The sequence below is a fragment of the Rhinatrema bivittatum genome, chromosome 2 (genome assembly GCF_901001135.1).
Source record: "Rhinatrema bivittatum chromosome 2, aRhiBiv1.1, whole genome shotgun sequence".
NCBI classification, from domain to species: domain Eukaryota; kingdom Metazoa; phylum Chordata; class Amphibia; order Gymnophiona; family Rhinatrematidae; genus Rhinatrema; species Rhinatrema bivittatum.
In genome coordinates, this window is record NC_042616.1 from 544105394 (window position 1) to 544129953 (window position 24560).

The 24560-nt window shown below is 44.1% G+C and overlaps 1 protein-coding gene across 7 annotated transcripts in view; it reads right to left on the reverse strand.

Annotated features, from left to right (window-relative positions):
• The window catches only part of LOC115085172 (beta-Ala-His dipeptidase-like), a 207107-nt gene that overhangs the window by 102341 nt on the left and 80206 nt on the right, over nucleotides 1-24560 (reverse strand). For all 7 annotated transcript variants that reach the window (XM_029590872.1, XM_029590868.1, XM_029590867.1 and 4 more), the window contains 2 exons: nucleotides 19170-19332; nucleotides 14690-14778 (listed from right to left, as the gene is read on the reverse strand). In XM_029590872.1, the coding sequence (XP_029446732.1) occupies nucleotides 14690-14778; nucleotides 19170-19332 (252 nt within the window). The remainder of the gene's footprint in view (nucleotides 1-14689; nucleotides 14779-19169; nucleotides 19333-24560) is intronic.

The following is a 24560-nucleotide window of genomic DNA, read 5'->3' on the forward strand; positions in this document are numbered from 1 at the left end:
GCGGCAAATGGCCGATATGCCGGGAGCCTCTGACCCCACCCCACCCCGCCCCCTCCCTGCCCCTTTTTGCAAGCTCCGGGATTTACATGCGTTCCAGGGCTTTACGTGTGTCGCTGGGTCTTTTGAAAATATTCCCGGCGCGCATAATGCGATTTACGTGCGTAGAGCTTTTAAAATCCGGCCCTATGTGTATATATACATATGGGCACTATTTACACTATTTTAGCACCTTCTTTAATTTATTCTGTTACACTATGTTTCCTCTTTCATTGGTATATTCATTGGTATACTGTCGCAGATAAAGGATTTTAAAGAGAAAAGTTTTTGAACTCTCGAATATTTTGAAAGTAGTCAAATAAGCTCCACAGGTACAACATGGAACAATATAATTTATCGTTATGTAGTAATTATTAAGCCGTCGCTCACAATCATTTCTATTTCTACATTTCGTGTGCACATTTATTTTATTTATTTATTTAAAAACTTTTCTATACCGTCGCTAAGTTATATACCATCGCAACGGTTTACAAATAGGCACATAGACTAAGGTAAGTAAATGTAGGATATCGTACATTCTACATCTTTTGTTTATTAATATTGTATGTTATTTTTATGTAATTTACTGTTTGAATTTTATGATATCTTATGATTTGTTTTATTGTGATGTCATGACAATTTTTAATTGTTTTTAAATGGTTATATATGTTTTCATGTTATAGTAGCCCTGAGGCACCTCTAAGAACAGAGAGAAACTCGGCCAGAGTCGGGCCTGCATTCTGTGACAAATAAAGAATCTTTTTCACTGATCTATCTACTCTTGGTTGCAACATTGCATAATTGGATCGACTTCCATTGTGCTTCCTGGGACCTTGTATACAGACATTATACGTGCTATGCAGGAAAGAAGAAAAAAATTTCTTATGATGTATCAAGAGCTTATATCCCTTGGTGCTAATTTCATTCTTTGTTATCCTTGCAAATGCATCTTTACTCATCAAAATTCCAAGTTTATATATTTTGATCCTGCGCAGCTGAGTTCATATCTGGATGTTCACCTTTTCTCTAATTGATATCTTTTTGATCGGCTTTTTTATGAATTATGTAAATTTAATCTCTGCATGTTTCTTTCTTTCTTATTTTCCTTAACCGCTCCTTTGATCTTATGTCCCCCCTGTTTTTTCATTTAATTTGAGTCTTAGGATTTTGTACAATGATATACAATGCCTATATATTTTTTCTTTTTCTTTTGTGTATCCCGAGTCTCAATGTTTTTTTATGTCACAAGTGAATTCTTGTGTTATTTTTGAAATGTACAAATAAATATTAAAGCACAAAAGTTAATACTATAAATATTACACCAGGCCTAAAATAGTAATACATCCCCTATTAGGAAAACAGAACAATCCAAACTGCTATAGATTCCTACATAGAAACTACACACTAATAGAATAATTCACTTCAGTCACACATGCAAAACAAGATAGACCCTTAAATACAGACTAAAGAGACCATATAGTATAAATAGAAATGTACAGACAAAAACTGAACTGGAAAACGCAACAAGCCAAATTCTGTATGCATTGCTACATTGTAAAAAAGCAGAAACATTATCATTCCTCATAAAACACATTAGTAAAACCATACAAATAAAAAGTATAATTCAAAACAATTAAAGGTGAATTTTTAGACTCAAGTGTGGGCGTCCATGTGCGCGCAGTTCCTGCTCATATGGGAACGCCGATTTTATAGCAGCTTGATTCTGGCAGGGCTGCTTTGCTTTTCCACTTACTAAGGCCGTGCCAACCTCACTGTCAAGGGGGACGGTGAAAGGGTATTAGGCACCCTAGACAAACCCTAGACAGCCTGGCACCCCTCCCCCCAACCTCCCCATACACAATTTTAAATTATATTTATATCAACAGACTTTACATGAAAAATGACATTCTGAGATAAAAATAACATACATGTTGTGATGCCAACAAGAAAACTTTGCAACTTGGAATTCACAAGGCATCACACCTATTGTAACATGTTTCATGTCAGCATGGTCCTCCCGTATCAACACTCAAACAGTAACAATCCTACCTATGAAAAGGAATACCACAAATATTATACCAGAATCTAAAATATCAATACACCTCCTATCAGGAAAACAGACCAGGCCAAGTTACTATAGATCCCTCAGAGAAACCACATGCTAAAAGAATGCTTCATCTCAGTCTTAACATGCAGAACACAGACTCTCACCAAATACAGAACAAAGCCACCATAAAGTATAAATAGAAATGTGCAGACAAAAACTGAACTGTAAAACGCAAAATGCCAGACTCTATACAGTACAAGAACGGAAAAAAAAATTTCACCATTCCTCGTGAAACAAACAATAAAATCAAGATATATAAATCATTAATCATAATAGTAAAATCATACTAATAAAATAATTTGAAAACAACTGATGAATAGAATATCCAATAATTAAAGGCTCATGCAAATTTTGAAAGCTTTCCAAAAAACCAATAAAATATTTCAAAACAGCAAAGCAGAGTTGCTTACCTGTAACAGGTGTTCTCCCAGGATAGCAGGATGTAGTCCTCACATATGGGTGACGTCATCAGAAGGAGCCCTGTCATGGAACACTTTTGTCAAAGTTTCTAGAACTTTGACTGGCACACTGAGCATGCCCAGCATGCCATAATTTCTGCAGCCACAGGGGTCTCCCTTCAGTCTTGTTTGTAGCAAAAGGTGTGAGCGAAAAAATAAAATAAGAAAACGGTTTCAGACCCAACTCCGCAGGGTGGCGGGTGGGTTTCGTGAGGACTACATCCTGCTGTCCTGGGAGAACACCTGTTACAGGTAAGCAACTCTGCTTTCTCCCAGGACAAGCAGGATGGTAGAGATGTGCAGGCAAAAAGTTTTCGTTGCGTATGCGATAGGTATTCGTGGGGGTCAATTCCGTTTCATGCGGAAGTATGGAGAATTCAATAAGTTGTCGATCTGTAAATACGTTACTACTAAATTAACTACAACCCCCCACCCTCCTGACACCCCCCCCAAGACTTACCAAAACTCCCTGGTGGTCCAGCGGGGAGTCAAGAAGCCATCCCTGCACTCGTTTGCGGTTTCCTCACGGCGCCGATAGCCTGTGTCACAGGGGCTGCCGGTGCCATTGGTCAGCCCCTGTCACATGGTCACCGGCGCCATCTTGTGCTCCTACCACGTGACAGGTAGGTCATGTGGCAGGAGGTCGCTCCGGGACCCTCGTTGGACCCAACCGGAACTTTTGGCCAGCTTGGGGGGGCCTCCTGACCCCCACAAGACTTGCCAAAAGTCCAGCGGGGGTCCGGGAGCGACCTCCTTTCACGCCGTCCGTCCGATTCCAATACTCAAAATGGCGCCGATCGCCGCCATTTTGAGACTCAAAATCGCCGTCCCGCCAATACTCAAAATGGCGCCGATCGGCGCCATTTTGAGTATTGGGATCGGATGGACGGCGTGAAAGGAGGTCGCTCCCGGACCCCCGCTGGACTTTTGGCAAGTCTTGTGGGGGTCAGAAGGCCCCCCCCAAGCTGGCCAAAAGTTCTGGTTGGGTCCAACGAGGGTCCCGGAGCGACCTCCTGCCACATGACCTACCTGTCACGTGGTAGGAGCACAAGATGGCGCCGGTGACCATGTGACAGGGGCTGACCAATGGCACCGGCAGCCCCTGTGACACAGGCTATTGGCGCCGTGAGGAAACCGCAAACGAGTGCAGGGATGGCTTCTTGACTCCCCGCTGGACCACCAGGGAGTTTTGGTAAGTCTTGGGGGGGGGGGGGGGTCAGGAGGGTGGGGGGTTTAAATGTTTATTTAGGAGGCCGAATAAAACGGATATCTGTTTAATATGTGGGGAGTCGCGATGCGTTTCGCCTCCCCACGTATTTAACAGATAGCAAAAAATAAGTTGCGGATTTCAAATACGTGGACAACGGATGCACATCCCTACAGGATGGTAGTCCTCACATATGGGTGATTAGCAAGCTACAGGCTGAATCATATTTGTTTAGACCAACAGCATACAACTTGTGCAACAGGCACAACAACTGGTGTACTGTTGGGAAAAATGAGGCAGCCTGAAAATCACAGCAGGTGGATGTGGAAGGAGTTGGGATTATACTGGAAATAAGTTCTTCAAGACAGATTGGCCAAAGGAAGAGTCTTGACATCCTTCCTTGTCCAGGCAGTAATGTGCTGCAAATGTGTGGAGAGAGCTCCATGTTGCAGCTTTACAGATCTCAGCAATCGGTACTGAATGATAATGTGCTTCTGACGTTGCCATGGCTCTTACTGAGTGCGTCTTCACTCGTCCCTGAAGAGGAAGGCCTGCTTTCTCATAGCAGAATCCGATACAGTCTGCTAGCCAGTTGGAGAGAGTTTGTTGCCCACTGCAACTCCCAGTTTGTTTTTATCGAAAGAAACAAAGAGTTGGGTGGATATCCTATGGACTGCGGTGCGGTCTAGGTAAAATGCAAGTGCACGTTTACAATCCAAGGTGTGTAAAACTCTCTCACCCTGGTGAGAGGGACGTCTTGGAAAAAAGGTGGGCATGACTATAGATTGATTCAGGTGAAAATCCGTTACCACCTTGGGAAGGAATTTAGGGTGAGTACGGAGGACCACTTGGTCATGGAGGAACCCTGTATAGGGTGAGTATGTGACAAGTGCTTGTAACTCACTGACCCTTCGAGCAGATGTAATGGCTACTAGGAAAAGAACTTTTCATGTAAGAAATTTAACATCACAGGAGTGCAAAGGCTCAAACGGGGAACGCATGAGCCTTGTAAGTACTACGTTTAGGTCCCATTCGGTAACTGGTGGCCATAGAAGGGGCTTAAGTTGTAGAAGGCCCTTCATAAACTGACTCACAAGGGGTTGCACTGTTATTGGGGCATCCCCTACTCCCTTGTGGTACGCTGAGATGGCACTGAGATGTACTCTTACCGAGGAAGTCTGGAGACCAGAGTCTGAAAGGTGCCAGAGATAGTCTAACAGAGATGGCGTGGGGCAGGAAAAGGGGTCGATACCTTTTTGCGTGCACCACGTGGTAAACCTTTTCCACTTAGAAAGATAGGATTTTTGTGTGGAAGATTTTCGTGGAGCTACAAGCACTTGAGAGACCTTAGTTGAAAGGTTGAGCGGTTGAAGGATCAGGCTTTCAACATCCAGGCTGTGAGGGATAGGGTCTGAAGGTTCGGGTGGCATAACATGCCTTGGTTCTGAGCTATGAGATGAGCACTGTGCCCAGGCGAATGGGTTCTCAGATGGAAAGGTTGAGAAGCATAGGAAACCAGACTTGTCAAGGCCAGTACAGGGCTATGAGTATCATTGATCCTTTGACCTGTTGTAGCTTCACGAGAGTTTTGGTTATCAGTGGTATTGGAGGATACGCGTAAAGGAGGCCTGTGTTCCAGGGGCGAGTGAAGGCATCCATGGCTAACGTGTCTTGTTGCTTGTGCAGGGAGCAGAATCTGTCCACTTTGTGATTCAGATCGGATGCAAAGAGGTCGACGGTTGGTTGACCCCAGCATTGGAAGATTTTGCTTGTTACACAGGGATCCAAAGACCACTTGTGGAGATGGAAACATCGACTGAAGCGATCTGCTACTACGTTCTGTATGCCTGCCAGATAAGTGGCCCAGAGATGCATGGCATGTGCAAGGGCCCAGGCCCAGATCTGCGCAGCTTCTTGGCAGAGCAGATAAGAGCCTGTGCCTTCCTGTTTGTTCAAGTACCACATTGCAACTGTGTTGTCTGTCTGTATGAGAACAGTCTTGTGTGAATGGCAGTCCTGGAACGCATATAGAGCATAACGTATGGCTTGAAGCTCCAAGTCCCTTGAGTTTGAAGGTTGTTCACATGAGCTCCCCAACCCAAGTTGGATGTGTCCGTGGTTAAGGTCCCTTGAGGAACTGGTTGCTGGAAGCATAGACTGTCTACAAGTTGGCTTTGTTTGTCCACCATAGAAGTGACAGACACAGCTGGTCGGTTACATGGATCTGGGATGAAAGAGGTTGAGTGGCCTGGAGCCACTGAGATTTCAAAGTCTATTGAGTTATTCTCATGGCTAGCCTGGCCATAGGAGTGAAGTGGACCATGGAAGCCATGAGGCCCAGCAAAGTGAGGAATTGATGGGCTGAGGCTGTTTTGTATGTGCGCAGAGACGTAGCCAGTTTGGAGAGTATGTCTGCGCGGTCGTTGGGCAGAAAGGCCTTTGCAACTATGGTGTCCAAATCTGCTCCGATTAAGGTAAGGAGGTGAGATGGATTCAAATGGGATTTTTGGTAATTTATCAGAAATCCTAGCGAGTGTAGAAGATTCGTAGTGAGCTTTAGAGAGTTGAGAGCTCCTTGCTTGGATTGACTCTTTATTAGCCAGTAGTCCAGGTAAGGAAATACGTGTACGGTATTTCTGCGTAGATATGTAGCAGCCATTGCTAGGCACTTTGTAAACACTCGAGGTGCTGAGGCCAGACCGAATGGTAGAACTCAGTACTGAAAATACTTGTGATCCACTAGGAAGCGCAGGTATTTGCAGTGATGTGGGAATATGGCGATATGTGCATAGGCGTCCTGAAGGTCCAGAGAACAGATTCAATCTCCTTGTTGTAGTAGGGGAAGCATGGTGCCAAGAGACACCATCCTGAATTTTTCTTTCTGAAGAAATTTGTTGAGATTGCGAAGGTCTAGGATGGGGCGGAGACCGCTCGATTTTTTTGGAAACAGAAAATAACGTGAGTAGAACCCTCTTCCCCTCTGTGTCAGGGGGATGGTTTCCACGGCCCTGGTTCACAGAAGGGTGGAAAGTTCTGGCTCTAGAAGTAATGTGTGGACATTTTGGGTCCACAGTGGATTGGGTGGAGAGTCCGGGGGTACTGTGAGGAAGTTTAGACAGTAACCCTGGGCTATGATGGCTTTGGGTTTGTTGAAACTGTCCCTTCCCGATGGCTTCACTCCACCTACCTTTCTTTCTTTGCACCTCCTCTCACTATGGATGGACCCCTGGCTGCTGCGGCGTCTGCCTGCCGTCCTCTCCGGCGTCCCTGGACCGGCTTGGGCGCTGCCTACCGCCATGCTCCGCTGGTACCTTAGGGCGCGCGCGCTGCGCGGCCCTCACTCTTATTTCCTACCTGGCGCGAACCTCAGGGGCATCCCGCTGTGATGACGTCACGCTGCCCGGATATTTAAAGCCTAGGATGTTTGCTAGCCTTTGAGTTAGCAGGGGGGAATCTTACGGATGGGATTCGCTCTCCGTACTCAGCTACTCTGCCTCTCCAATCTTCCATTGGACTCTTAACGCTAACGGAGTAACCGCTTCTCAGGGGCCTCACTTGCTTTTCAGGTCGCTATCAGGAAACCGGTACTCGCTCCTCGAGGGCCCATGTTCCCTGACTCGCTGCCTGCTCCTACCTTCTCTTCTGCCTGGAAGGATACGCTATCTTCAACACTAGTGAGTACTACCATCGTCACCTCTGAGCTGTTCCCTGGAACCAGGTATTCGCTCCTCGAGGGCCTGCCTCCGTTCCAGCCCTAGTGCCATCTCCCACGTGGAACCGCTGTGTGAGTACATTACCCTTCAAGCCTCTCAGCTCTCAGGGATCAGGTACTCGCTCCTCGAGGACCTGCTCTCCCTATCCTGGGGTTCTCCATACTGGGACTTTGTGCATATTCCACTGTACTCATTATTCTCGGTTCTTTCCACTACAGCACTGCTACCGGAGGAGTCGCTGTTCCAGCGCCTGAGGGATACTAGCCCAGTCGGGCTACTTTTGCTGCTCACTACTGCCACATTTGGTGGCTTCATCACATTGTCTAATAAAAGATCAATCTCTGTGTTTGTGTGTCCTGAGCTGAGCCTGACCTGTGGCCCTCATGGGACTTCCCCCCATAGGCGTGGTCAGCTGCTACGGTGTCCAAGGGTCCACCCAAACCTCACTAATTATAGCAGATTGCTAACTCCCTGGATCCAGTACAGCTCAATGCCTTATAGGTCGTCCCTGGCCTGGCCCTGCGAATTGCTAAACAACAAGACGCTTTGGAGAAACTCACTTCAGCGTTTCATCAGCTACAAGCACAGAAGACGCAAGGCGCTACTTCCAGTAATGAAGGTCAGTTACCTGAAGTAACTATAAAGACTATGGTACCTCTGGCTGCTCCAGTTCGCTTCTCTGGAGAGATTCAAAGAACTAGAGGTTTCCTAAACCAATGCTGCATGCCTTTCACATTGCAGCCTGCACACTTCCCCACAGCCTATGCCAAGACTACTTATATTCTATCTTATCTTGATGGAAGGGCCTTGTCTTGGGCTTCAACGCTGTGGGAACGTAAGGATCCAATCCTGCAGGATATTGATGGATTTCTAGAATTATTTAAATCTATTTTTGATGATCCTGTTCGAATGACTGTTGCTGGTTCTGACTTGGTGGACCTGAAGCAAGGCAACCGACCACTGGCTGATTTTGCAATAGAGTTCAAGACTCTTGCTACAAATTATGCTAGGAACCTAGATGCCTGAAAGCTCTTCTTCAGAGGTCTGAATACCCGCTTGAAGGATGAGCTTGCTGCTCGTGAGACACCTGACTCGCTGGATGAACTGGTGGCTTTGGCTATTAGAATTGACCACCGGCTTCATTATAAGGTGAAAGAACTCAAGCCTATTAAAGGACCGGTTCAGAAGGAGACTCGTGCTAAACTTGCACATCGAATGGTTCCAGCAGTACCTGTTGCCAGTGGAGAAGAACCGATGCAACTTGGTCGCAGTCATTTGACTTCAAAAGAGAGAAGACTTCGGAAAAGGCAGGGTTTATGTATGTACTGTGGACAAGCTGGTCACGATGTCCCAACATGCCCTATTCATCCGGAAAACGGATGGGCCTAAGTCCTGCAGGAGGACTGTTCTTAGGTCTTACCACCCCTTCTCCGCTCTCTCTACCAGTCTTCCTGACTTGCGGACCGTCTACAATCCAAACTCTTGCCCTTGTGGATTCAGGGGCAGGAGGCAACTTTATACTTCGACACCTAGTGGAACATTTGAGGATTCCCCTTGTTACTTTAGAAGCTCCACTACTCTTGTCATCTATCCATGGAGAGCCTTTGTCCGGTGATGTGACTTGTCGCACTGAACCAGTGACTCTTCGCACCGGAGCCCTCCATACGGAGACAATTCCCTTCTTTGTGTTAGAAAAGGCCATGCACCCTATCGTTCTGGGATTACCCTGGTTGCAGTTGCATCAGCCTCAATTCGACTGATCCTCCTTGGAATTCTCCCGCTGGGGCCCAGGTTGTCATGGCAGGTGCCTCAAGGAATTTTCTCCTGTTCTCTGCATGCCTACAACTCCAGTGATGGCAGGCTGCCGCCTCAATATGCATTATTCAGTGATGTGCTTTCCAAAGAAGCTGCTGACATCCTCCCTCCACACAGAACTTATGACTGTGCCATTCGACTGAAACCAAACACTGAACCTCCTAAAGGACGTGTCTATCCACTGTCTGCAATAGAGAGCAAGGCTATGTCCGAGTACATCGAGGAGAATTTACAGAAAGGTTTCATTAGACCTTCAAAGTCGCCAGCCAGCACAGGATTCTTCTTTGTGGGGAAGAAGGTCGGAACCTTACGTCCTTGTATCGACTATCGAGGTCTGAACGAGATTACGATCAAAGACCATTACCCCCTGTCTTTAATCTCCGAGCTGTTTGATTGGCTTCAAGGGGCCAAGATATTTTCGAAACTTGACCTGAAGGGGGCCTACAATTTAGTCCGGATTTGCAGTGGTGACGAGTGGAAAATGGCTTTCAACACTCGAGACGGTCATTTTGAGTACTTAGTAATGCCCTTCGGCCTATGCAATGCACCCGCTGGGTTACAGAACATGATGAATGACATTCTGCGGGATTTGTTGTACAAGAGTGTCGTAGTGTACCTAGTTAACATTCTGATATTTTCTCAGAATCTGTCTACTCATCTAGAAGATGTCAAGCAAGTTCTACTAAGACTCCGAGAACACCGACTCTATGCCAAGCTATCCAAGTGCGAATTCCATAAAGACTCCATGCCTTTTCTTGGCTACATTGTATCTAAAGATGGCTTCCAGATGGATCCCCAAAAATTAGAAAGTATCAAGAATTGGTCGCAACCTACCAGCCTGAAGGCCCTGAGACAATTTTTGGGGTTCACCAATTACTATAGAAGCTTTATAAAGAACTATTCTTCTTTTACTGTGCCCTTGATTGCTATAACCTGGAAAGGGGCCAATGCTTCTAAATGGTCTGCGGAGGCCATTTCCTCGTTCAAAGTTTTAAAGTCTGCCTTTTCCACGGAACCATGCCTATGTCATCCAGACCCCAACAAACCATTCATCGTAGAGGTCGACGCCTCTGACATCAGTGTGGGGGCTGTTCTGAGCCAGACTGGAGATTCCAAGTCCTTATGTCCCTGCTCACGACGTTTCTCTCTGGCAGAAAAGAATTATGGGATTGGTGACAAAGAGCTCCTGGCTATTAAGTTGGCATTTGAGGAATGGCGGCCTTGGTTCGAAGGCGCTCAACATCAAATTACCATGTTTATGGACCATAAGAATCTAGAGTATCTCCGCCATGCGCAACGTCTTAACCATAGACAAGCTAGATAGTCCTTATTTTTCAACCGCTTTGACTTCGTGCTCAAATATCGCCCCGGAGACAGGGCATCAGCTCTGGTATTCTTAACACGCTCCTTTCTCTTGGAGGATATTCCAGAAAAGCCGCAGCACATAATCGACCCGAAGAAAGTAGTCTTAGTGGCTACTCATTCTGTGCCCGCTGGTAAAACCATCATGCCAAAGCATCTCAGAAAGAAAGTGCTCTATTGGGTGCACGATTCCAAGCTGGCTGGCCATCCTGGTCAACGCCAAACCCTACTGAAGCTACAGAAGTATTATTGGTGGCCAACTATCAAGGAAGATACACTCTCCTATGTGCATCTTGTGCCAACTGTGCCAAGCACAAACTTACTTCTGGCAAACAGAGGGGGTTGCTGCAACTGCTTCCAGCTCCGGAACAGCCCTGGACGCATATCGCTACTGATTTTGTAGTTGATCTACCCCTTTCTGGAGGTATGAATACCATCTGGGTCACAGTTGACCACTTCAGCAAGATGGCCCACTTCATGGCACTACCAGGCTTACCCTCAGCTTCAAAACATGCGAAGCTCTTCATAGTCCATATCTTTCGCCTCCACGGCCTACCAAAGCACATAGTCACGGATCGAGGATTACAGTTCACGGCAAGATTCTGGAAGGCCCTGTGCAGACTCTTCGACATCTCTCTAGATTATACATCTGCCTATCATCCTCAATCTAATGGCCAAACAGAACAGATGAATAGGACCCTGAAACAGTTCATTCAGGCCTATGTGAGTTGCCGTCAGAATAACTGGGCTGAACTTGATACCATGGGCTGAATTCGCCATTAATTCTCATCCAGCATCATCAATTGGATCAACACCATTTGAAGTGGTATATGGACGTTCCCCATCACCGCCACTTCCACTGAAGCTCTCAGTGACGTCCCCAGCAGCTCAATCCACTGCTGAAGAAATCCACCAATTATGGACTCAGACGAAAGCAATGCTACTCAAAGCGAGTGATCGAGCCAAAAGGTTTTATGACGCTCATCATTCCAAAGTGCCTGTCTTTCAACCTGGTGACAAAGTCTGGCTATCCACTAAGCACCTTAAATTGAAGTTACCCTCCTCTCGATTTGCTCCTTGCTGTGTTGGACCATTTCCAATCCTCTGACGTCTTGGCAATGTTACCTACAAGTCTGAAGTTACCACCTGGATTGAACATCCATAACACCTTTCATGTTTCACTTCTGAAACCACTCATCATCAGTGAATTCTCTTCCAAATCTCAGGAACCATCTATCAATGCAGAAGATGACCTAGAATACAAGGTTGAAGCCATTCTTGATGTCTGCAAATGAGGCAAAACCTGGGAATACCTTCTCTCATGGGAAGGTTTTGGCCCCGAAGAAAATTCTTGGGAGCCTCTGGCTAATATCCTTGACAAAGAGACGCTCCATCAGTTTCATCTCTTGCATCCTTGGAAACCAAAACCTGGTACCCGCAGAGGAGATCGCCCTTTGAAGGGGGGTACTGTTGCAACCGTCCCTTCCCGACGGATTCACTCCGCCTACCTTTCTTTCTTTGCATCTCCTCTCGCTCTGGATGGATGCCTGGCTGCCGCGGCGTCTGCCTGCCGTCCTCTCTGGCATCCCCGGACCAGCTTGGGCGCTGCCTCCCGCCATGCTTCGCTGGTACCTTAGGGCGCGCATGCTGCGCGCCCCTCTTATTTCCTACCTGGCGCGAACCTCAGGGGCGTCCCGCTGTGATGACGTCGCGCTGCCCGGATATTCAAAGCCTATGATGTTTGCTAGCCTTTGAGTTAGCAAAGGAAATCTTACGGATGGGATTCGCTCTCCATACCCAGCTACTCTGCCTCTCCAATCTTCCACTGGACTCTTAACGCTAACGGGGTACCCGCTCCTCGGGGGCCTCCCTTGCTTTTCAGGTCACTATCAGGAAACCGGTACTCGCTCCTCGAGGGCCCATGTTTCTTGACTCGCTGCCTGCTCCTACCTTCTCTTCTGCCTGGAAGGATTCGCTACCTTCAACACCAGTGAGTACTACCATCTTCACCTCTGAGCTGTTCCCTGGAACCAGGTACTCGCTCCTCGAGGGCCTGCCTCCGTTCCAGCCCTAGTGCCATCCTACGTGGAACCGCTGTGTGAGTTCCACATACCTTCAACGTACCTTCCACGTACCTTCCAACGTACCTTCCACGTACCTTCAAGCCTCTCAGCTCTCAGGGATCAGGTACTCGCTCGAGGACCTGCTCTCCCTATCCTGGGGTTCTCCATACTGGGACTTTGTACATATTCCACTGTACTCATCATTCTCAGTTCTTTCCACTACAGCACTGCTACTGGAGGAGTCGCTGTTCCAGCGCCTGAGCCCAGTTGGGCTACTTTTGCAGCTCACTACTGCCACCTTTGGTGGCTTCATCACTTTGTCTAATAAAAGATCTATCTCTGTGTTTGTGTGTCCTGAGCTGAGCCTGACCTGTGGCCCCTCATGGGACTTCCCCCCGTGGGTGTGGTCAGCTGCCACTGTGTCCAAGGGTCCACCCAAACCTCACTAATTATAACAGGGTTCATGGATGAGTGGTCTCTGTTCTCTGGAAATGCATCAAAATCCGGAGGCTGGACCAGTTTGTGGGGCTGGCTGTGCTCTGGGTGCTTTGGGCTGGCGTGTATGTCCCCTTTGAGGGGCTCTGGCTGGTTTGCTCTAGACGCAGGAGGGTAGTATTTGCGTGAGCAGTAGAATGGTCTTTTGTGGTCCCTTCTCATGCTTTTACAGGATTTACTCTCAGAGCCTTCTCCTCCAGAGGAAAGACTGTGCTCTTCTCCTGAGGACCTTTCCTTTGCCAACTTTATCAAGGAAATGTCCGAGACCATCCCTTTCAATCTAGTGATGGAGGAGGAAACGCGTCACAAGACCGTGGAGGTTCTGCAGTTTGTTGATGCCCCCAAGGAAATTATGGCCATTCCAGTACATGAAGTCCTGTTGGATCTCCTACACCGCTTATGGGAGCATCCTGGCACTGTTCCTCCAGTAAATAGGAAAACAGATGCAACATATTTAGTTCAACATGCCCCAGGCTTTCAAAAACCGCATCAAGCTGTGGTGGTGGAATCTGCACAGAAAAAGGCAAAGCAATTACGTCCGCATTCCTCGGCCACTGGGGGATTGCGCGCACATGTTATAAAATCGGGCGCAGATTTGTGCACGCTGGGTTGTGTGCACAAATCTACGCCCGTGTGTAGCTACTAAAATCTGGCCCTCTGGATTTAGGGCACCGAGATTTGTTTGCTATAGCGCCGATTACTCATGGGGGACGGAAGACCTGCTAGTGGCCATGGTAATGTGGGTATCACTAGCAGTTTGGATACAGTTGGCTCTATTTTCAAAGCTATCTTGGTTAAACCTTCTACCAATACACTAGATTCAGTATGGTCTGCTATAATGACACTGGAAAAATCTATTTCATCTTTAATTTCCTTAACTCTGGATGTAAATAATCGTGTACAATCTTCAGAACTTTTGACTGCCTCACATGCCTCTAAGTTAGAGAACATGGAAGAGAGAGTGACCCAAATTCAGGAGGTGTAATCCGGACTCATACAGGGAGATATGGCTCATACAAAAAGACTTGAGAATATTGAGAATACTATGAGATATCTGAATCTGAGAATTGTAAATTTTCCTCATGTCTCTCCGCGAGATCAATTTAAAAAGTATCTCCAAGAAATTTTGAAGATCTTATCAGATGCATTGCCACCTGATAAGATATCAGTATCGCCCCGCCCCTGGACCGCCCCGGCCACTCCCCGCCCCTTTTTTCAAGCCCTGGGACATACGTGCGTCCTGGGGCTTGCGTGCATTGCCGGGCTTATGCAAAATAGGCTCGGCGCGCGTAGGAGCGGGTTTTCAGGGTTAAATGTTTAAATATGGGTCTGAATTTATCATGCTTGATAGAATTGACCTGCTAACCCATCAATATGTATGTAATTCTTGTGTGAAAATGACAATAGAAGTAATGATGCATATTTTTACATACTTGTTTCAGTGCGATAAATGTTTCCACCGCATGAATCCAAGCTAATACAGGACCTTTGTCATCTGATGCTCCACGTGCATAAAGGTTTCCTGAAAAAAAAGAAAGAAAAACAATATCTTAAGTTTTGAAGTTATTTTATTACCATGGCGTTCTATAGTTTAGAAGCTAATATTTTACATGCCACAAACTTTCAATGTCTAGCCTAAGGAGGATAATTTTCAACAGTCCGCCTGACGCTAAAGTCTGCAGGTACTTTTTACACACATACTTTAAAAAATCAAAAGTATGAACGTAAATCCTTTCCCTGCCCCAACTCCACACCTGGAACATCTGATTACTATGTACACAAAAGTACATACAAAATCATGTTCAGCATGTACTTTTACATACATAGACCCTGAATTGATTTTCAAATGGCAATTTATGTGCAGAAACCAGTGTTTCTGTGTATACATCCTTTAGAAAATCAGGCCCAAAATGTGTACTACTGTCTTACATATTTATGTGTTGTACGACTGAAGACTAAATGATTTCACCTGAGAAAGTAAACATACTCTAAGATACTTTCATTGTTTATAGATACAACACTTGTCAAACTTTGTTGTGACAGGTGATTGACAGGCAGCACAGCCAATCAGCATTTACTTCCACGTTAAGCCATGCCCACTGACTCTCCTCGCAACCAATCAGTGTTTACTTCCAGTTGAAGCCCCAAAATTACCCCACCCCTTAGTTAACATATGTCCTAGCTCTGCCTAAACCATGCCCCGTTGTGATAACATCACATTAGGACATGCTCCCTTTCTGATGATGTAGACTGGAACCAGAATATCATTTTCAAGATGGTGTTGGTTTCTCTGAGGACAGGAAATGACATATATCCATGATGGTAGCTGTTGTATTGGCTCTAGGAAATGCTGTCATGGCAGCACATGTGCAGTAAAACCAAAACAAACTGCATTTTGCCCGTGATGCCTGTTACCCACACGGAGGAAGCCTTCTTGGATGATGTCACAAGCCATGGCATTACCTTGAGCATGCTCAGTCAGCAGCTATATTTGTTTACAGAGATGGGACATGGGAGGCTCCCATGTTTAAAGAATTGACATCACTGCTGAGCATGCACAGTAACTCTGCATGGCTTTTACAAAAGATAATGTGCTGAAAGAAAGTATTTACCAGTTTTAAAGCCCTTGTCTGTGGCTAAAAATGCAGTAGCTCAGACAGAATAGAGCATTTAGATTCAGTCTCTAAAGACCCTGCATCAAGCCCAGGCTGTGGAAGTAATTATTTTTTATTTTTTATTGAAAAACAGCTTTTCTTTGCCTGTAAAAATTCCTTCATTTCCTAAGCATCTCTGTGTTGATTTTTCCAGCACAGAGAAGGAGGCAGGAGCTTTTACTATCCTTCCTTTCCCCTGTATTCACTGCAGCATGAGAGAGAAATACATTTATAGCTGATTCAAAGATCCCCTTTTTTATTTTTAAAACTAAAATGGTAAACTGTACTGTATTATATTTTAATATATGCAGATAGTTGTGAAGGAGAAAAGAAGTAGAAAATAGAGAAAAACCATGCTGGATTATTTTTTCTACAAGCAAGGCAGCATGCCATCTCATGAAACCATTAATTAGTTCACCACTATCCCAACCTCCATCCTCTGTTGGAATGATGCATTGGGGAGGGCTTTGTAGTTTTCAGCACTTCCTCCCACTTTTTGTTAACAGGAGAAGCTTTTCTGTTTTTGACAGTTGAAGATATTTTTACAAGCACAGGCTTCTTCACCAAACAGAATAAATAATCACAGACAGCAACCATTTGGATTGGCCACTGCTGGAAACAGGATTCTGGGCTTGATAGACCCTTGGTTTGACACCGTATGACCCAGAGATGGTTTGCAGGCTGGAGACTTTTAGAAAAAGTAAAGGTTTAGCTGTGAACAGAATACACACAGAGATGCACTGTATGTCCATAAGAACATAAGAACATAAGAAAATGCCATACTGGGTCAGACCAAGGGTCCATCAAGCCCAGCATCCTGTTTCCAACAGTGGCCAATCCAGGCCATATGAACCTGGCAAGTACCCAAAAACTAAGTCTATTCCATGTTACCATTGCTAATGGCAGTGGCTATTCTCTAAGTGAACTTAATAGCAGGTAATGGACTTCTCCTCCAAGAACTTATCCAATCCTTTTTTAAACACAGCTATACTAACTGCACTAACCACATCCTCTGGCAACAAATTCCAGAGTTTAATTGTGCGTTGAGTAAAAAAGAACTTTCTCCGATTAGTTTTAAATGTGCCCCATGCTAACTTCATGGAGTGCCCCCTAGTCTTTCTACTGTGATGGGCTGTGATGTAATGTAGCAAGCAATACTGGGAGAAACAGAAAACATATTGGGTAGGAGGTGCTCTGTGTCCTAGGCAACCTCCTCCATGCCCCCCCTCCCCCCCTCTGCTTTTACCTGTCAAACTAATGCAGAGGCCAATGATGGAACTACAAGTGCATTTTAAATGAGCATGTCCCACACAGCCCCCCTTCTTTTAGGATGACCAAGAATATGCCTAAATGCCTTAAAACAAGACTTTGATAATATGAAAGGATCATTTTTTTCTTATAGTATTTTGTCTATATTTTAGGAAACAACATTTGCTGTGATGTGAAGTCTGTGTACTGTGTCCACAAACAAGAACTAGAATGTTGCATGCTGGGTCCTGTAGCTTGTCCCACTTTCAGCCCCCTGCTTTCTCCATACACATAGGCATTTTTTTTTTAACAAGCAAGCCCACAACACCTCCTTTCATTTTTGTTATTATTTCAAATGAGCAGCTTAGAATAAAATAATAAATGTTAGGGGGAGTTGTGGTTCAGGTGATTTTTTACTCTTCAGTTTGTCAGTCTGGCCTATTACATTTTCCAGGTTCACTGTGATTTGGTTCAATTCATTTGCATCATCACCCTTGAAAACTGTCTCCTGAATGGGTATCTCCTCAACATCTTTATTTGTTCAAACTGCAATGACCTTATCTTCCCTAAGTGCCTCTTTAACCCCTCTATTATCTAACAGACCAACAGTTAGATGGACCATTGAAAGGTAAGATGCATTTCTTTTTCACACTTTCACACTCCACCAACTTCTCTATGTTGGAAAAATCAATACAGAGATGCTTAGGAAATAATGAAGGAAGTTTTACAGGCTACGAATAGCTGTTTTACAACTAAAAATAAAAAATAATTATTATCTCAGCATGGGCTCGATCCAGATTCTTTAGAGGTAGAATCTAATCTATTGCTTTATTCCATCTGAGTTACTGCATTTTCAGCCATAGGCAAGAGTTTTAAAATTGGTAAAATACTGTCTTTCAGCATGTAATACTTTGTGAAAAGCCATGCAGAGTTACTGAGCATGTTGATGTCAATTCTTTAAACATGGCTGTCTCCCATGCCTCATTTCTGTAAACAGACATAGCCTCTGATTGCCCATACTTGGGATGATTTCATGACCAGTTACATTATCCAAGATGGCCACTTCCACATGGGACACAGGCATCATAGGCAAAAAATGGTTTGTTTTGGTTGTACTGCACATGTGCAGCAGTGATGCTATCTTGAAAAAACGTATTTCTGGTTTTGGTCTATGCCATTAAAAAGGAGCAGAAAGGGGGCATGAACTGTTGTGGTGCCATAAAAAGGGACAAAAAGGGGCGTGATTTGGGCAGGGCTAAGACAGATGTCAACAAAGGAGCGGGATAAGGGGTGGTGCTTTGACCAGATATGAACATTGATTTGCTGACAGAAGGGTTGATGTATCCTGCTTATCTCAGAATTAAACACTGTCAATCACAGTATTTGACAAGTGCTGTACCTATAAACTACTTGCCTGTGTACATTATAAAGCATCTTGCTGCTATTATAAGACTGATATGTGTTGTTAAAATTGTTCTCCTGTGCAATTTTGCTCCTTACCTAGTCTTTTAGACCCTTATGCAATAATGATATATTCAAGAGCAATTTTCTTATAACCATTGTTTTGTTTTTGACTAGAAACCAACATATAAATCATGATAGATAAATGAATGAATAAATAAATAAATACATGAATAAATAAATCCTTTGAAACAACTTCCTTCCCCCAAATCCTGTCCAGCATGCTGATGTCCCCAAATTCTAAAGGGTAAGTTCTAATTCCCAGATCCTTTCAGACATACTTATATTCTTCTTATTCCTGCACATTTTTACTTTTACCAAGCAAGAGTAGTAATACATTTTACTCTTTACAGTTTCTTTTCACGCCAGATTAGCTTTCCCTATCCTAGTAGACTTCTTGACTTGGGTTTGAAGGGTATATCTACTCTGAATATTCTAAGAAGTGAGGTTGTAATAGGGTAGGGATATGTGTTACACAATGTTACAGGAAGACAATCTATGTCTGAATCAAGGCATTCCTAGTGAGCAATAAAAGAAAGAAGAGATATACCATTAATTTCTGTCATGGTATAGGGCTTCGTTATCCAGCCATCATCCATTTTGGCAGGCTGCACATCCACATGCCCATAAAAGCATACAGTAGGTTTGTGAGTGTCATTTCCAAGATTTGCTAAAAGCACAGGAGGCAGTGGAACTTCTTGTTCATCAATCAACTATGAAATGTGGAGAAAAGGCAAAAAAAATGATTTAGAAGTTTCAAAGAAAAGGGACTGCTATGATTTGTTGCATTTTTTTTTATAGCAAGTAGTCAAGGTTGAACATCTTCGGCTTCATAAAAACTGAGATTTCAGTAAGCACATGCTGAATTTTGATTTTAAGACATTCTCTAGCAGTGGAGTGTGGTGACATTCAAAGTAGAAACATAGAAACATGATGGCAGAAAAAGACCGTATGGCCCATCCAGTCTGCCCATCCGTCCAATTAATTTAGCATCACTTCTTTAGAGATCCTCTGTATTTATCCCATGCTTTCTTGAATTCAGATACTGTTTTGTCATCATCACCTCCATGCATCCACCACCCTCTCTGTAAAGAAATATTTCTTAAGATTACGCCTGAGACACCCTCGTCTCATGACTCCTCATTCTAGATCCTGCTTTCCATTGAAAAAGGCTCACCCCCTGTGAATGGAAACCTTTGAGATATTTGAATCTTTCTATCATAACTCCCCTATCTTGCCTTTCCACTGTGGTATATATGTTTAGATCTTAAGTCTATTCCCATATCCTTAGAATGAAGTCCACTGACCATTTTAGTAGCCGCCCACTGCACTGACTCCATCCTTTTTATATCTTTTTGAAGGTGTGGTCTCCAGAATTGCACATAGTATTCCAAGAGGTTTCACAGGGGCAATATTACCTTACTTTTTCTGCTGAGCTATGCAGCCAAGCATCTTTCTGGCTGTTATGTCACCTTATCCACTTTGTTTGGCTGCCTTAAGGTCATCAGATACAATTACCCTCAGATCCCATTCTTCCTTAGTGCTTAGAAGAATTTCACCTCCAAAATTTCCCTTGGGTTTTTGCATCTTAATTGCATTACTCTTCATTTTTTAGGAGTCTTAGCTGCCAGACCTTAGACCATTCCTCGAGCTTTACTACATCCCTCCTCAGGTTTTCCCCTCCTTCCTAGCTCTTACCCTGTTACATTGCCTCACAAAAATGTTGAAAATAACCAGTCCACGAGCTGACCCCTGAGTTTTCTCTGGGGGTCCCTCCCCAGAGAAAACTCCATTTACCACTACCCTTTGTCTCCTCCCACTCAGCCAGTTTCTAACCCAGTCAGTCACACTAGGATCCATACCAAGGGTGCACAATTTATTTAGAAGTCTTCTGTGCAGAAGGCTTGCTGAAATCCAATTACACTATATCTCATGCTCTCCCTTGATCCAACTTTCTGGTCACCCAATCAAAGAAATTGATCTGATTCACCTGCCAAGATTTCTTCTGGTAAAATCATTCTGCCTTGTATCTTGCAATGCAGTAAATGCACATCACATTCCCTTCTATTCCACCACCTTAACTCCCTGCCCCCTGGCATAATCACATTATTTTCTCTCTCCCTCGAACCCTGCTCTGGCTTAATCACCTTCCTTTCCCTATCATCTCCTGCCTATTTCCAATCCCAAAGAGTGAGATTTATGTCCCAGTGAGTGAGACTGAAGGCTAAAAAGTGTGATTTTTCTGGTAATATATCTGTGGCATAAATCTGAATATTGTAAGGGACATTTTGGTCTTCTTATTAACTAAATTGACCCTAGCTCCTTCCTTAGGGTAAGATCTAGTAGTCTGCAGACCATCCCCACTATGGTCAGCATGGATTGGTTGATGGTGCACTATAAAAAGGCAGTGTGGTTTGTGACTTGAGTTTGAAGATAGGCCCCACAGCTTGTACTAGGGGAAGAAACTCTTATTGTGGGCACTAGTAAACACTGAATACCAACAGCCAGTAAGAGAAAAATATTTAGTCTTTTATTATAAGATATCTTATAATAAGAGCAGGGCTTACCAAACAATGCATAATATACCTTCAGCTCAGCTCTTCTGAACTGATACACTCAGTTTAATGCATCACCCTCTATAGCTTTCACATCAATAAGTTTGTTTGCATAACATTTTCCTAATTGGTTGGCATTATAATTTTATTTCATATACACTAATAAGATTGAATTCTTATATGTCATATAATTTCTTGTAAATTAAGTCCAAAAGGCAGAAACGAAACTCAGTGCTGATCCTGAACATACTTTTTGATCTTTAACATTCTTTTTAGTATTTCAGCAGCCTTGGCTAATCCTACAAGTCTGATCAGTGCAATTGCTTTTCTTATAAACCTGATCAGTATAATCTCATTGCTGAAATATTCTTTATTTCTTTACTCCACCAAACTAATCTGGGTTCATAGAAAAATGTTCTCAAAGCACCCTTACATTCCATCCTTTGTCATATTTAGTATGACAATATATATTCCAAGTTCCAATACCACTGGCCTCCATCCCATATCTCAGGTTGGTCCCATGCAGGCCTAGCCCATGGAGCAATGGATTAGGCTAGAACTCTTACCCTTCTTAAGGATAGAGGCTTTGGGTTAGTTTGTGTTAGCTGAGGTTGATCTATAATATTTGGAATTCTTTTTTCTTCTGGGGGAAGAATAGAAGGACATGAACAGTCTAGGAGTTTCTTCTTTGAGTCAAGATTAGAAAGTTCAATAGCAATAAGAGATAGTGCAGATACCATTTGCAGAAACCATAAACTGATGGTGGACTTATGGTAGATACTTATTACACATTGATAGCCAAGGCACAAGACTATAAAGAACATTAATGCAAGTGAAATAATAATAATGATGTATATCAGTTTCTTTTCCAAACCTCTAAACCAGTTCGTGCGCCAATATTTAGGAAGTCTTAGAAGTCCTAGTTTTACTTTAATTGGATAATTGCAGCTTGTTGAAGGATTAGAAAAGATTTGGAAAATGAGCATAATGACTTTGATTCAAATGGCAAATTTAAGAATGTCCATTGGGACTAAAATAGTCAAAACACTTCCAAGTCTTGGGCCATCAGATTACAAAGAAATAGTCTTATTGAATGTGGGTTTGCCCCTTGGCCCTTCACACATGTCAGCACAGTGAGATGCAATAGCAAATATTGACATTAAGAATCATTTGTAGTTATGAATTTAAAGTGTTCCCCCCCCCCCCAGGGGAAAAAGAGCAGGAAATGGCCAATTGTCTTTTGTCCATAGTGCATATACTTAGTAAGACTCAAAGAAGTGTGCAGTTAAATTAACATAAGTGCTATAGTTACACAATGTTAGGTTCCATATTAGGAGCTACCACCCAAGAAAGATCTAGGCATCATAGTGGATAATACATTGAAATAGTCGGTTCAGTGTGCTGTGGCAGTCAAAAAAGCAAACAGAATGTTGGGAATTATTAGAAAGGGAATGGTGAACAAAACGGAAAATGTCATAATGCCTGTGTATCGCTCCATGGTGAGAGCGCACCTTGAATACTGTGTACAATTCTGGTTGCCGCATCTCAAAAAAGATATATTTGCAATGGAGAAGGTACAGAGAAGGGTGACCAAAATGATAAAGGGAATGGAACAGCTCCCCTATGAGGAAAGACGAAAGAGGTTAGGACTTTTCAGCTTGGAGAAGAGAAGACTGAGGGGGGATATGATAGAGGTGTTTAAAATCATGAGAGGTCTAGAACGGGTAGATGTGAATCGGTTATTTACTCTTTCGGATAATAGAAAGACTAGGGGGCACTCCATGAAGTTAGCGTGGGGCACATTTAAAACTAATCAGAGAAAGTTCTTTTTCACCCAACGCACAATTAAACTCTGGAATTTGTTGCCAGAGGATGTGGTTAGTGCAGTTAGTGTAGTTGTGTTTAAAAAATGATTGGATAGGCCGCACCTTTTCCTGGGTCTACTTGCTGAGAGGCCCGCGTTCCATTCCTGTTGGTCTGTTTCCGGACTCTGTGCTGCCGTGCTGGTGACGTCGGAGAAGGAGGAGCCGGGTAGACTATAAGATCCTGTCTACCCCGGCAGATGTTGCCGCACCTTTTCCTGGGTCTACCTTGCTGAGAGGCCCGTGTTCCATTCCTGTTGGTTTGTTTCCGGACTCTGTGCTGCCTCGCGAGGCAATATTGAAGTGTAACCGAAAGAAACTAGGCACACGCGAATACAGCCAGACAGGTTCCTGAAGCAGCACAGGACGCGAAACGTGCACGTCGAACTGTACTCTGGACTGCATTTAAAATAAGTGGAAGGGTATCACCCTCCATGGACATTGAGCTTCATAAGGGAAGTATCTCTTTTATTTAATAGACAAAAAGAACAAAAAAAGCAAAAAAAGGGAAATATAAATTGAAAATATATGGGTAAAATAGTGACCAATGATTAAAGATGATCCCTAATGCGGCTTGAGAGCACACATGCCAAAAAGCTAGCGGGATGGTATGAGAGTCACTTACCCGTAAATATATTTAAGAATCGGTACTATTCACATATATTGAAAAAATCTTAACCTAACGTATCTAGATTTATTGAATCTCAGCTGCCATAACTTCAACTAGTCTTCCAGCTTCCTTAAATCCCGTCTCATTCTCTTTACTCCTTCCAGCGTGTCCACCCTGTTGCAGATCTTAGTATCATCCGCAAATAGACAAACCTTACCTTCTATCTTGTCCACAATGTTGCTCACAAAGATATTGAACAGGACCAGTTCCAACACTGACTCTTGCGGTACTCCGCTCATCACCGCTCTCTCTTTAGATTAAGTTCCAATTAAGTTCCATTTACCATCACACATTGTCTTCTGTCCTTCAACCAGTTTGCTATCCAGGCCACCACCTTGGCACTCACACCCAAGCTTCTCGTTTTATTCACAATTCTCCTGTGCAGGACCGTGTCAAATCCAAGTAGATGACATCGAGCGCTCTTCCTTGATCCAAATCCTTAGTCACCAATCAAAAAAGTCGATCAGATTTGTCTGACAGGTCCTTCCCTTGGTGAAACCATGCTGCCTCTGGTCCATCAATTCTGCTGCTTGTAGATAGTTCACTATTCTTTCCTTCAGCAGCGACTCCAATACTTTTCCCACCACCGAGATGAGGCTTGTAGTTTCCAGCCTCCTCTCTGCTCCCACTCTTGTGAAGTGGGACCACCGTTGCTCTTCTCCAATCACTCGGCACCACTCCCATTTCCAGGGAATTATTGAACAGGTCACACAGCGGAGCCGCCAGCACATCTCTCAGCTCCCTCAGTATCCTGGGCTGAACCTCAACAGGCCCCATGGCTTTGCCCACCTTCAGTTTTCCTAGCTCTTCCCATACATTCTCTTCCGTAAACGGAGTTTCATCCATTCCACTCC